The 13,343-nt window shown below is 44.5% G+C and overlaps 1 protein-coding gene across 3 annotated transcripts in view; it reads right to left on the bottom strand.

The window, feature by feature from the left end:
* Positions 1 to 685: 685 nt before the first annotated feature.
* The window catches only part of LOC129387306 (uncharacterized), a 43,679-nt gene continuing 31,021 nt past the window's right edge, over positions 686 to 13,343 (bottom strand). For all 3 annotated transcript variants that reach the window (XR_008614579.2, XM_055076200.2, XM_055076199.2), the window contains 3 exons: positions 9,372 to 9,444; positions 7,591 to 7,738; positions 686 to 1,038 (listed from right to left, as the gene is read on the bottom strand). Coding sequence is in view for 2 of the 3 variants with exons in the window: in XM_055076200.2 (XP_054932175.1) it covers positions 748 to 1,038; positions 7,591 to 7,738; positions 9,372 to 9,444 (512 nt within the window). In the remaining variant the exon portion in view is untranslated. The remainder of the gene's footprint in view (positions 1,039 to 7,590; positions 7,739 to 9,371; positions 9,445 to 13,343) is intronic.

The following is a 13,343-nucleotide window of genomic DNA, read 5'->3' as shown; positions in this document are numbered from 1 at the left end:
CCGGAATGGCAAAATAACAACGATATATCACTACGAGTGTGAAGCTTTGCAACCCAGCTTGACAGAAATTAGGCTCACATATAAGCTCAGAAATAAAAAAAAATCTCGCATATATCAGGAGAGTAAAAGAATGCCGAAAACTTACACATAATGCACGGCAACACAGCCGTCTTTGAGTATCAGCGATTAGAGACAGAAGTTACTTAATAGAAAACTTGAATAAATGCGCTCACGTGCGAGAAGCCTCTCTGAATATCAGAAAAAAATATATATGCTTAAATAATTATGAAAGCTCAGCTACGTCAAGTGGAAGGGCGTTCTATTCAGCTATATTTCAAAAGAAAAAGAAAACGTTTTATTCTTACTTTGGGAATTACAATTGTTTCTTTTTTCATGCTTCTGCCTTGTCTGCCTCGGCTAGTTAAATTGCATATGACTACTCAATTTTATCTTTTCTCTGTTGCATATATACATTAAAGAGCATTTCATCGCGGTGCAGCTTTCGGCGTGATTTAAGAATTGCATCAGACGCAAAGGATAACTTTGAACGCGTAATAAAATACAAATGCTAACGGTTGTAGGACTACGAAGTCAAACTTACTAAACAACAACCAACTTCGATAAAAAATGTGAATTTATAATTATTCATTGCAATCTTGCTACCATGTGCCGATCGCTCGGGCCCATACGTGCGCTCTTAACGAGACAGGATTTTTCGCACTCCTTTTTCTTTTAACATTTTTTGTTTCAATGGCACTTTGCGTCGATGCATGTCGACTGGTTACACTCTTCTCCACTTAGCCAAATCGCATTCAAGAACAATGTGCCCTGCGTCCCAGGTGCAGCCATTGCAGCCCAGAAGTGCGACCGCCAGACGACGGGTACAGCGGCAGGTCCTCCGTACGGTGACGACGTCCCAACTACCAGGGGCCGGTACTTGCCAGCACAAATCCACAACTGGGGCACCGGTGGGTGACTTGCTGGCAGCCAGGCACGAACAGCGGCGCAAGCGGTATGCAACAGCAGCAGTAAGGAAAGCTGCGCAAGAACGAGTGCGCAGGGAACGCGTATAGGCGCACGCAGGTGTAATAACCCGCAAACCCGCAAACCGGAGTACGTTTTTTTTTTCTTTAAAACCATGATTGGGGGGGGGGGGGGGGGGTATTACTTGGCGAAACAGTAACCGTTATTTCTTATTAGTGTCGTAGTCTAACGCTACGACAATACCTTCAGGTAAAAGAAGTATCTTCGGTTTGTACAGCACTGAGGGAACGTCCACAAAAAAAAAAGAATAACTTGCAGACGACAGAAAAAGCGTGTCGTCCGGTCCTTCTTTTGTGGTTGTTCCCTCTGCGCTACATACAACCCGAAGATCATGAAACAACAAGTCCAGAGTTCCACTAACTAGAATAAACATCTTTGCTGGCTTACGGAAAAGCTAAAGCGAAAGTCGGACAGGTTGTCCGTTATTTGAGAAACGAGGCATATATGCGCGTGACACCCTACAAGCAACCTAAGTTACGCGTCAAGTATGACAGACTTTTCTACTGTTTCATTTTGCAGGATCGGCCGTAAGATATGCGAACAGCTAGAACACGTCCTCTGCCATCCCGTTTCGCCAGGGTTCATTGCCGCGTGCAGGAGTTTGGAAGGCTCGCCGCAAGCAGACAAAACGGGTCGAGGCGAAACTTCGCAAGAACCGAGCAGGCATTGTCTGCATACTTGTCAGGGTCCCAAAGGGCGTGTGTTAAAATATAACCGCCGCTTATTAATTACTGCAGTATCAAGCAATATTGGTGGAGTAGGCGCGCGTCTCTGGAGCTTGTGGAGAGGTTTCTCAAAAGCTTTCGATGGTCTTCGTGTAAACTTGTGAGGATTTAACTAATTTTTGTGAACAATTCAGCATCAGCTTAAGGTAAGGCTGAATTTGAAAATATTTGCGGTCACTTGGGATTTCACTCTCCATTTACGTTCTTGGTGTACACCTGCTAAGATGTTTGCACAAAAACTTGTTATTCCAATTATCATGTAATAAATGTTTGCTGACCAACGTCTACTGAAAGGGACACTAAATAGAAGCACATAATTACTTTAAGCAAACAAAGTATTCTTTCGAAAGTTCATTCTGCGTAATTTCGCCGTAACTGGTTGATCAGTAGAAGAAAAATTTAACCTACAAGTTCCCTTTGATGTCTTTTGCGCCGAAACCTTTGCTAGGATACGACGGTGTGACGTCACGAATTAAAAACTATTTCCTCACATTTGGGCCGCCGTGGCTTAATAAGAGTTTGTGAGACTGGCTAAGCTTCGTCTTTGGCTCTCTTAAAGTGCAATGCAGCGCATCTTCATGAATAGGTAATTGCCTGGGCCCGAGCAGACCGGGTTAAAGTTCTTGACGTCACTGTGTGCTAAATCCGTCGCTTCAAGGATGCGTCACAACGCGTATTTCGCATTTGCTTCATTCCTGGAGCATCAAGCCTGCTCTTACTGTAAGAGTGGCCTTTTCGGTATTGCATAAATAGAATTTACTATTACAGCTACAAATCTTGAGTGTCTCTTTAAAGAGCTAACGCACCCGCCGTGGTTGCTTAGTGGCTATGGTGTCGGGCTGCTAAGCACGAGATCGTGGGATCGAATCCCGGCCACGCCAGCCGCATTTCGATGGGGGCGAAAACACCCGCGTACTTCGATTTAGGTGCACTTTAAACAACCCCAGGTGGTCCAAATTTCCGGAGTCTCCCTCTACGGGATGCCTCATAATGAGATCGTGGTTTTGGCATGTAAAACCCCAAAACTTTTTTTTAAAGAGTTAGCGCAATTTTCGTCTTGCTCCTTTATTGCGGGGGTTTGTCCTTGCATCAAGGGTTAATATTTAGGAACTAGTATTATTTCGAAAGGCTAGGCTTCCTGCCACGCTAGAATTCCTGCTAAACGTCTGACGTTAAGCTTGCGCCAATTCTGGCAGCTGATTATTTGATGAGCTAAAGTGAAACTTAAGATGAACTGGATGCAATGTTCTCTCTTTGCATCCTCACTACAATCAGGTGCTGCGAAGCCCGAAGTCTCGGAGCATCTCATCTTTTGAGCAGGTGGTACGCATCAGCCGTTATCTATAAACCCATTTCATTCTTCCGGAAACTCGTTATAGGCGACGCGGAGCCATCGATTGCTAAATAAAATTCGTTCGTCCGTTCAAATAACTGCTTGAAGATAATTTTTCACGGTGAGTCGCAAGTCGTCTTATCACTTACAAAATCACTTATCACTTACAAAGCCAATAGTCACGGATATCTTCATTACCGCACTACTTGTGGTGAAATCCCACACAAAGAATCGTCTTTTTTCTTGGGAGTGCGTGCGTGCGTGCGTGCGTCATAACGTCAAGATGCATGTCATAATAAAGGTATTACTTGATTTTTATTTTGCCAGCGACACTTCGATGCCTAAAAAGGTGTGCTTGGAGCTTCGTTAGTGAAGGGCCTATAGTTCTGACTTTTTACCTTAAGAGACACTTGAAGTATAGTTCCGCATTTCGCTACTTAGATATCTGTCAACACTTTTTTTTTTGCCATCGATGATGTATTACATTCACGCAATCGTCATCATTGCTTGTAGTCGGCCATCTAGGTCTGTTTCTGGCTATCGTGTAAGTTGATTTTATTTTACTTTTTAATTTTACGGCAGCTGTAGTTGCGAGCTCGACACTACATTGGTTGTTTTCGTCTGTCCCTTTCGTTTCACCATCGCCGTCGTACCACCGTCACTCCCTCTTTGCATAACATCTTCCCACTGAGCCTTACCCTAAACATATGGTGGACAAAAAAACAAGACTTTGGGTATGAACACTATTCGGGGTCGAATACATGTCCCTCTTGCAATGAGCATTTTGGGGTCCAGGCAGTCTAACCACTGAGATACGACGCAACATTCGTACGTGGCTGTTTATGCGGGACTTGTAGAACCCGGAGGTGGTGGAGGCTGCTGCGCGTATGTGAGTGAGGCATCATTGCCGCTAAGAGGATGCACAAGAAAGCACTGACCTGGCAAAAATCAATCATGACAAACCGTGTCGTCGTGACTATTTTCTTTTTGGTCTGTTAATTGTTTTTGTGTGCGTCTTTTGAGCGGCAAATATGTGTCTCACAGGACGTACCGGCCTGCCATCGCTCAAAAGTTTCATCTGCGACCGTTGCTACGAGTGACGCTGGCTAACACTCCCAAGGTTAAATCTCGTACACGTACAATTGGTAGTGCAACGGACGCTTAATGCGGAGAGCGTGAGCTAGGATTTTACCGACGGCAAGTTGTTTTTTCGTCCAATGTCGTTTCGCTTTAGTTTATCATTTCTACAATAAAAAATTGATGGTGCATCGGTTCTTTGCAATATGATTCGCGACCATATAGGGATTAGGAATCTATCTTGTGATAGGTGTGTAATTGGTGATGATCTGTTTTATATGATGATTATTGTGAAAAGCGACACATACCATTTGCCGCACATCCAGTGGCGCTTACCCGTGTCCCAAGTTGTCTTCAAAATTTTAACTGCGGCACACACCCACCGGCACATACCCTGTCGCCCAAGATCGCGGCAAAGAGGTTTATTAAAAAGCAGCACATACCCAGTGTCACATACCCAGTGACCAAAGTTGGTTAGGCAGTTGGCCTTGAACGCGGTCCTCTTAGCACAATATCCCGATGCTCTACACAGTTGACCATTTATTACCCATAGACGTCCACACGCCAAGTTTCATCCTAGATGCCAGCGCTCGTTTCTCCCCTGGCGGAACGATTTCACCTCCAACGGGCGTATGTTTCCGCCGCTTCCTACACGGTCGCGCCCGCGTTCAGTTCGCACTGCGCGTGACACGTCTCTTGTTGGCGACGGCGCCTCTTCGGATGACCGGAAATTATTATTGTGTTGGTAACTGTCACGACAGCACTGTGAACACGAAAGGGTTGATGCCCCCAGTTAAATTCTGCCGACTCACAAGAAAATGGTACGAAAAGAGCAGACGACAGACATGGATTACTGCGGTGCGCCGAACGAAGTAAACAACTGGCAAACGAGGCGAGCTCGTTCATTGGTCACCCGTGAGTGTATGACGGTTTTTATATGTAACCCACATGAATTTCATGATTACTCTGTATATAATCCTTTTATTCATATGAAAACGTTCAGTTGTTCGACCAGCGCTTGTGCTGTCTTCTTTCTCGTGTTTCGTTTGTGTGTGAGCTGCCCAAGAATGAAAACCACTTCTGTTGCATGCGCTAGCAGTGTCCGAAGTTCGCACGTGCCGAGAAATTGAATATGTGCATGATCTATTGAACATGACCGGAGTTCATTCCTGCATAACCACTTCACCGATCGATCGAGTTACTGGACGATACACGCCCGCGTCTCGGTCGCGCCGGCATTGCTGAAGCAGAAATGATTACTAATACTGTCAACTTCCGTCTCTTGAGCACTCTTAAAAAATGGTCAAGCTATTTACATTGCTGCCACTATTCCATAATGTAGGGGACGTACTAGTTAAAGTTGTGTGCGCATGTCATACTTGTGCTATGCGGTAATATATTTTGTTTATTTCTGCACAGTGTCGATGGAAGTCCGGTGTCGCCGTCAGAGACAACACGGATTTGTAGCAAACATTTTGTGGGAAACTGCAAAAATGACTTTAGCTCACGCGTCGTATGTGCCAATGACTTTTCCGGCGGCACATACGATGTCGTTTTCAATTACCTGCTCGGCGTCACTTACATGGCTAGGCAGACGCTGCCCTTTCGCCGCATTGCAGCCATAAAAATTTTCGTCAAGCGTACCGATCTTCTTAGAGGCAAATAGAAGCGTGTACATTGTCCTGCGAATAAAACGTCCACGCACACACACGTAGGCACACACCGCGCGCGGTACGAAACGTGCCCAAACACGCGCAGTGCAAGAGGCAATCAAGGCGGCGCGAATGGGAGATGGCAGAGGCGTACCACCCGCTAGTTGAATTTTGCTCCGGGTGCTCTCACGCCGGCGCAGCAGCGCCGCTCGCGTTGTCGTTCTTGTCTATTGACCCAAGTTGGAGAGGAAGAGGTTAGGCGCATATATACATACATGTCGTAAACAGAGTGAACTTCTCAAAAAATACTCATCGCATAAAAACAAGAAATCATTTCCTCTATGCCTTCCTTAGCTTCATCATCTGTTGGCTTCACATTGTTCGGCAAGTAACAAAAGTCGGGCTCCCCTTTTCGTTCATTAAACCAGGGCAACAACAAGTTCTTTTGTGCATATATATTTCGGAGGTTACAGTAGGCAGAAAAGTTGGAGGACGCTTAAGCGCCGCCTTTAAGACAGGAAATCGATATGGTTCAAAAATCCCTGACTGCTTCCCACGCTTCCCGGCAACTGCAGCTTATGTAACCGCAACGTTTACCGGGAAACGCTGGCGGCGAACGCTATGCACGAAGGCGAGCTTTCTGGTAGAAATGCGGCCTGTTGCGTGGGCCGATCCCGGAGGTAATGCACAGCCGCGCCAAAAGAAATTACGTCATTTTCAAGTATCTGTTATTGCTTCACACTTTTAATATTTCAGTCCCAGAAGATTTAATTTAAACCGCATGCGCTGTCGATGTTTTGTTTCATGACATTGTTTATGGGCTGTCATTCTCAAAATTACGAGGAATAACTTTGTCAAGGATGTAAGACAACGTATGAGCAACTTTAGGGATATGATGGTGTGCAATATAACCCGCACATACCTCATGACATATAGCGAGGCGTGGCATACATACACACCTAAATATATATGTGAACATTCGCTCACGGGGACGCCGAACGCCGACACCAGATGTTCTGCGACATGGGAGCCTCAGTGCTCTCGCGTTAATATGTCGTTCTTGGGCAGACGGCCGGTGTCCACTGTGTGACTGCCTGCTGTTGTCGCTCTAAGTGAGTCAGGAGCCGGAAAAGTCGATGAGGTCTGTTGATATTGCGTATTGTTTTCGTTTAATGCAACTCACACATCGGTATCCTTTAGCACTGAACTTTTGCCTGGTTTTAGTGCTGGTGCGTCGTAATTTTTTCTTTTTTTAGTATACAAGGTCAGACGCGACGTGCGTAGTCACACCGCCTATCACGACATTGCATAGGCGTCAAACTTTCGGAAGGTGCGACCGAGGAGTATAAGAAACTAAGGTAAAATGTTCGAAAAGCATTTGCTCTTTAATCAAGACGAAGATGCGCTCCTGGGATGTCCTTCGCGATATCAGAGCTCGTGTTTAGCCGGAAGCACCTGACTTTTCTCGATGTTCTGAGGCCTAAATAAATCGCCTTAAATGTATTTGAGTTGGAGGAACCGAGCCAATTCCGGATAAGCACGAGCTGTGATCTCTGACACAGCGACCGCCCAGAAGCGCGTCTTCTTCATTACATATCCTACAAAAGGAAACGCCAGCGATAAGTCGCGAAATTAAATAATCAGCAGAACAAAATTAACTTCTGCCTGAACAAGATATATACCTGCTGAAGGTTTTTTTTTTTTCCGCAGCGCGAGTGATTATTCGACACGCAGGACTCGCGGCTTAAAAACTATTTACCAAAGCAGTGTGAGCAGACCGCAGGAGAGCCACGCCAGGGTGCTGGGACGGCTCTGCGTAAGCGTCTGGACAACGGCTCCGCAATGGGCGCATCGGGCCGCAGACGGCCATCGGCCGAGCTGGCAGTAGGGCACCGGTCCTTCGGTCACTGGAACGGTGGGGTGCCCAACCAATATGCAACGGAAAACACTCTACAGCATCAACGCCATCGGCAGCAGCAGCAGCAGCCAATTTTTATGTCCACTGCAGGACTACAGCCTATCCACTAAGCTGGCTGACTTTACTGAATCAATTGCTCCATAATCTGTACAGCTTAGTGTGACCGTTTGAGCTTTAGCCATGCGTGGCACAGATTCGCTGTAGGGCGTGCGCATTTGGCGTCTACTCGGGGTTGCTAATTTCTCTGAATACTTCTCCAAGCTCTCAATTCGGCATGGGAGGCCCGTAAAAACTCACGGAGATTTTAAATAACACAAAAGTTCATGATGCCTATATCGATGTTTCATCACAACATAATCGATATGTGCTACGAAAGTCATGGAAGAAAGCTTCGTAGTTTCCTTACGAAAACGAAAGGCTAAGTCGCGATCATGCATCTGGCGTCATAATCGACGCGTTCGAGGCCATTTATGTTCGCAAGTTACGCCTATAGTGCCGTCTTGCATGAACTCCGCAGCCGCGTCGGAGCAGTGTGAAACGACCAGGAGAATGCACCGTTATGGTTCACGATATATGTGTATGTTTAATCTAACTTAAATATTGCATTACATATTACTATTAGTTACTACAATATTAGTGCTACAATTACAGTTGGTCTAAATAGATTCATAGTTATTTTACTTATCATGTAGTAACAATTAGCATGATTAGGCAGGTCGCGAAATAAATATTATGCAATTTTAAACTGCAGGCCCTTAAACGCATTGACCTTGTGTCAACTGCCTTAATGGCCGCCAGCAAGGCACAATGCATTGGCCTCACGTGACCTCGTTCGATGTCTACGGCGCCTACAATACTGACAAGTAAGTTATTGTGCGAAAAATAAAAGTACTGACTCTGCCTTACATGCTACCAGACGCAGCATTTTATACATAAGGCAATTGCTTGCTACAAGAGCGCATTTCTATGTAGTGACGTATAATACACGGCATGAAGGCTCAATTATTCAGGGACTATATTGAAAAACTGGAGTACTTCGTCATTCAAACTATACTTCAATATTCCCACTTAGCGTATCTCCGTGTTTCCCAGTGCATTTAGTGGGAATAATTGGTCAGAAAAGACAGAGCGGGCGATGTCACTGTCTAAGAACCGAACCATTTTGTCAACAAGTGTGCATATTTACATGAACGGCGAACAGCCAAAGTGTTTCGTAAACGGTTGCTTGTGGCGCGTCCTTACCACAGACATGTAAACAATAACATATCGCCAGCGGTTCCTGCTGCAAGTTGCAGCTGCATAATGTGCGCTGTAAGCCACGGCTTTCGTCTTACAGTGGACATGATATAGAACTCGCTGCTTGGCTAGTAGGTGCATAACGGTGAGTAATTAGATTATTGCGCGAAACAGCTACCATCACAAAAGCAAGACGCGTGGTGTGGCTGCGTATTCTTTTTACGGTCGACTGCATTGAGCCACGGTGTGCTATTTAACCAGAAGATGTTGGCCACCGATGATTTCAACGAGAATAGGCGCTGTAGGCATGGGATCGATGGGCAACATTAGGAGGGATTACTATAAAAAGGAAGCACACGGCTCCAGAAATGTAAGAAAAATCGTACCTGACGGATGTAAAGGACAGCCTCTGAACATTGTCACTGGAGCTGAAGCTTGGCTGGGGACGCCTCCTGGAATCTATTTTATGACAGAAATAGAGGACAAAGAAAAGTCTAGTGATTGATAAGAAGAGCAGATATCTTGGCCTGAGGTAGATTTCTGAGAAGTCAGCTAGTGAGCAACGGGGGAAGGGGCAGTGGTGTAGCCAGGGTAGGAGCGACACCGGGCACGTTCCCCCGCCCGACATTTCTGGGTTAGTATGCAGCCTGCCCACCCAGAATCCCCCCCCCCCCCACCTCCACTCCCCTCCCCAAGCAGGTGCCCACACCCGCACACCTCCCAAAAAACTGGCTGCGCCACTGGAGCAGGGAGAAAAAGACTCTTAGAACGTACGGCTCATTGGTGGCAACAAAGAAGCAGGGAAGAGGCTCACTTAATGGAAGCTTTAGCTCGGGCGCAATTCCGATGCCGCCTGTCCAAATATATGTAAAACAGAAACTCTTTTCTGAGATAACAACTGGTCCGACTTTAAGGAAATTTGCTGAATTTGGCATGGAAAAGTTAAATTCTTGTGACTGTTGAGGCGAAATTTCTATTTAAGGCATAATTTTTTTTTAAGAATTTTTCACAAATAGGTAGGTTTGAAGAACAAGAAGCTAGGTTTGAAAAAAAAAAGAAGCAAGATTTTACAAATTGGCAGCCACTGCACCAAGAACAGATATCACAGTTCTGTAAACTGGATCGGTTTATATCTTAAATGAATTTGTCACATCGTTAACAAGGGTTTCGCAAAACTCTTACGCGCATACTCGTGGTATATTTCGGAGGCATGCATAATACGTCAATTCTGTCCCCTTTAGATGTACTACTAGATGCAATTTACAGAATTGTAATATTTTTTGTTGCTGGAGGTACACTTGTACACTGGATAGATTCGTTTTCTCAAAATGTGCGATTTTCGACAACATTTATTCGAAAACTGACAGCACAAATCTGAAATTTCATAGAAACAGTCACTGTATTTTAACTTGTCCTCTTAAATGCAACAAACCTCATCAAATGTAGTGGAGCCGAGAAAAACAATTTATCCTTTTTTGTGTATTTAAGTAGGAGCCCCCGAGAAGCTTTGTTTAGCGCGGAGGCTATCTAAACAGACGAAGAAATTCTTTTTCATCAGCAACTACCGCCCCGACTCTGAAGGAATTTGTTGCATTTAAAAGAAAAAGTAAATATATAGTTACTGTACGAAGCATATTTTTATATATACCATCAATTCTTTCTGAAAATGTTGGGAAAATGGCGAAATTTCAGAAAGCTAAATTTTCAAGTTTATAACTCAGAAATGACAAACAATACCACAAGTCTGTAAACTGCACGTTATATAACATATAAAGCGAATAAACTTGATGTACTATACTCTGCTCTGAATTACACCACTAGTTTGAGTGTAGGGCTTTTGCAATAGTCTCTTAAATATTCTAACAATTTTATGTAAGCTGTAAGTTCAATATCATGTTTGTCCGTTTTAGGTGCTCTGCAGTTTACAGAACTGCTATATCTGTTTTCCTTTGTATTTATAAACTTCTCGCTTGAAATATTGAAGCTTCCTACTTTTCAGTAATTTCTGCAAAAACTTTCAAGTCCTAAAACTTAATGCCGCTTAATAGAGTCACTAGAATATAACTTTGTTTCTAAATGCGAAAGATTTAAATCATATTTGTCCGGCGGTTGTCTGATAAAAGCATTCCTTCGTCTCACATATCTGAATTTGGAAGACATACTTGTCTCCTGGCTAAAGCCTTATTCTCTTAACGGGAAGGTCTGCTCATGGCCTAGAGTCTAGACCCCTACTTTAAAAAATATCGATAGCTACTTTAGTACGGACAACCTTATGTAGGGCAAATGGAACTGCATGTAATGTCACCAAACGTCTTTCACGTACATCTACGCACATCAAAACCAAGATGACCAATATTGCACACATAACACGGCCGAACCTGAAGGTGGCGTAGTATACCATAGCGACAAACCGATGGCGGTGACGATGCTGGCACCAGCCGGAGCAACCATTTCTACTTGAACGGCTGATGATTCGCCGGCAAGGCTATCTTTAAGTTGAACTAGGTGCATGGAGAAGCGCCCTTGTGGACTGCCGCAATGCCTTTTCCAGAATTGAACACGAAAAAATACATTATTGAAGTGTTAGTAAAAAAATATATATACGCTCAAGCGCTCGCGGTCCCAAATCTCTCTCTCTCGTTCAGCTTTTAGTCTCACTTGTCTGACACAATTTGTGAGCACTAATCGGAAAATTAGTTTTTTTCTTTTCAAAAAGAATTAAGGGTTTTACCACACCTAAGCTGTACTGGAGTGCTGTCTTGTGATTAACCTTGACTTTTGAGAAAATGAAAAGCACCCGACTTTTTTTTTTATCTATTAGAGCTGTCGCGGGCACTTCTGAACAGATCCTATGGCACAGTTCTCAATGTGCTGTTTTAGAGACGATGGGAAGTCATTTACTACACAGCATGACTGCGACTAGGGCACGTTCGTAGATGGCAACAGTGAAAGCGAATACAGCGTGACAAGAATGGGACACGGAAAGAAAAGGACAAAATAAAGCAAAGGTTACCGCGCTAAGCAAACAAAGTGAGACACAAACGACATATACGGGTGCCAGCCTTTCCGTATTTCAACTTTTCATATCGACTAAAAATGAGACTATCAAGCAATGTCCGACGTCTTGCATTCTTAGGATATATGGGTGCTAGGGCACGCAAAGAGGGAATCCTCAGTCAGTGCTGCCCAATCCTCTATCTTCCTCGCATTTTGAGAAAAAGTTATATTGATGAGATTTTAGCATTTTTTATTTCATTAATTTTTTTATTATTTTAATGACTCCGTATTTCTTCTGCACGAACAAACCTGTTCACAGTACTATTGTGTTTACACTGAAATCTACTTACCAGTTACACTTATAATGATTGATATCGATAAGTTTCTGTTGTATTACAATGCACTTATATATTAGTAATGTGTTGTATGCCCACTACTTACGTAATATAGCACCCGCCGAGGGGTCTTTGACAGATTAGAATGAAATGAATTGACGTTATCAAACAAAACTACCGCGTGAAAACGCAGAGGTCGTCATTTTGCGTACCCACTGAGCCAACGCAAGCCTTAGCATAAACTCGAGCTGAACCGAAAGCTCGGACGCGAGCAGTCCTGAGGGCCTGGCTGGGCCCGTGTGACTCTCCCCTCTCTAAGGCTCCGTACCGTATGTCGCACTACATGAGTCACGATCACATGCAAAGCTCCGCCCCAGTCCGACAACTCTGCTCAGGCCAATCGCACAACTTCTGCGAGCGTTTATTACAAGCACTGCTTCAAAATCTGCAAGCACTATTGCGTACGATGCGCAACTGGCTACTGCGTTGTCGGTCGGTGACGGCTTCCCGCTTATTGCGAATTTCGGAGGACAAAACGTATCAGGTCGCAAGAGAATATTTAAATGACGGCTCCCGGCATTCTAAGGGAAGCGGGCACAGGGACATGGCACTGGGGATAACTGACTATGGAATTCTCAGGCGCGAAGTTCTGTGGTACCCTCTCTAACGCTAACCTGTGGCCGGGTCCACTCCTCGGAAGATGTCACCGTCTTCAAATAACAAACTAAGCGTGAATAGTGCTAAGGACATGTACAAACGTTAAGGCACATGGAAAGCGACAATTTTTGCTGTCGTCTCCACAGCACGTGTTGTTTCCAATGTGCTTTCACTTTTCTCCGTCTCCTTAACGCTGTTTCCCACCTGAATATGAATAACTAACCAGCCGATGCTTTCAAGTGAAGCGTAAATTCGGCACGGAAGGCTTACGAATCGCAGTATTTTAAGAATATTGCTAACTTTGTCCATACCCTGAGCCCCACGGATTGAGGTATTCCTTTTTGCTGCCTGTATACTAGTATATTGAAA

The sequence above is a fragment of the Dermacentor andersoni genome, chromosome 2 (assembly GCF_023375885.2).
Source record: "Dermacentor andersoni chromosome 2, qqDerAnde1_hic_scaffold, whole genome shotgun sequence".
NCBI classification, from domain to species: domain Eukaryota; kingdom Metazoa; phylum Arthropoda; class Arachnida; order Ixodida; family Ixodidae; genus Dermacentor; species Dermacentor andersoni.
This window is presented reverse-complemented; position numbering and strand designations above follow the sequence as displayed.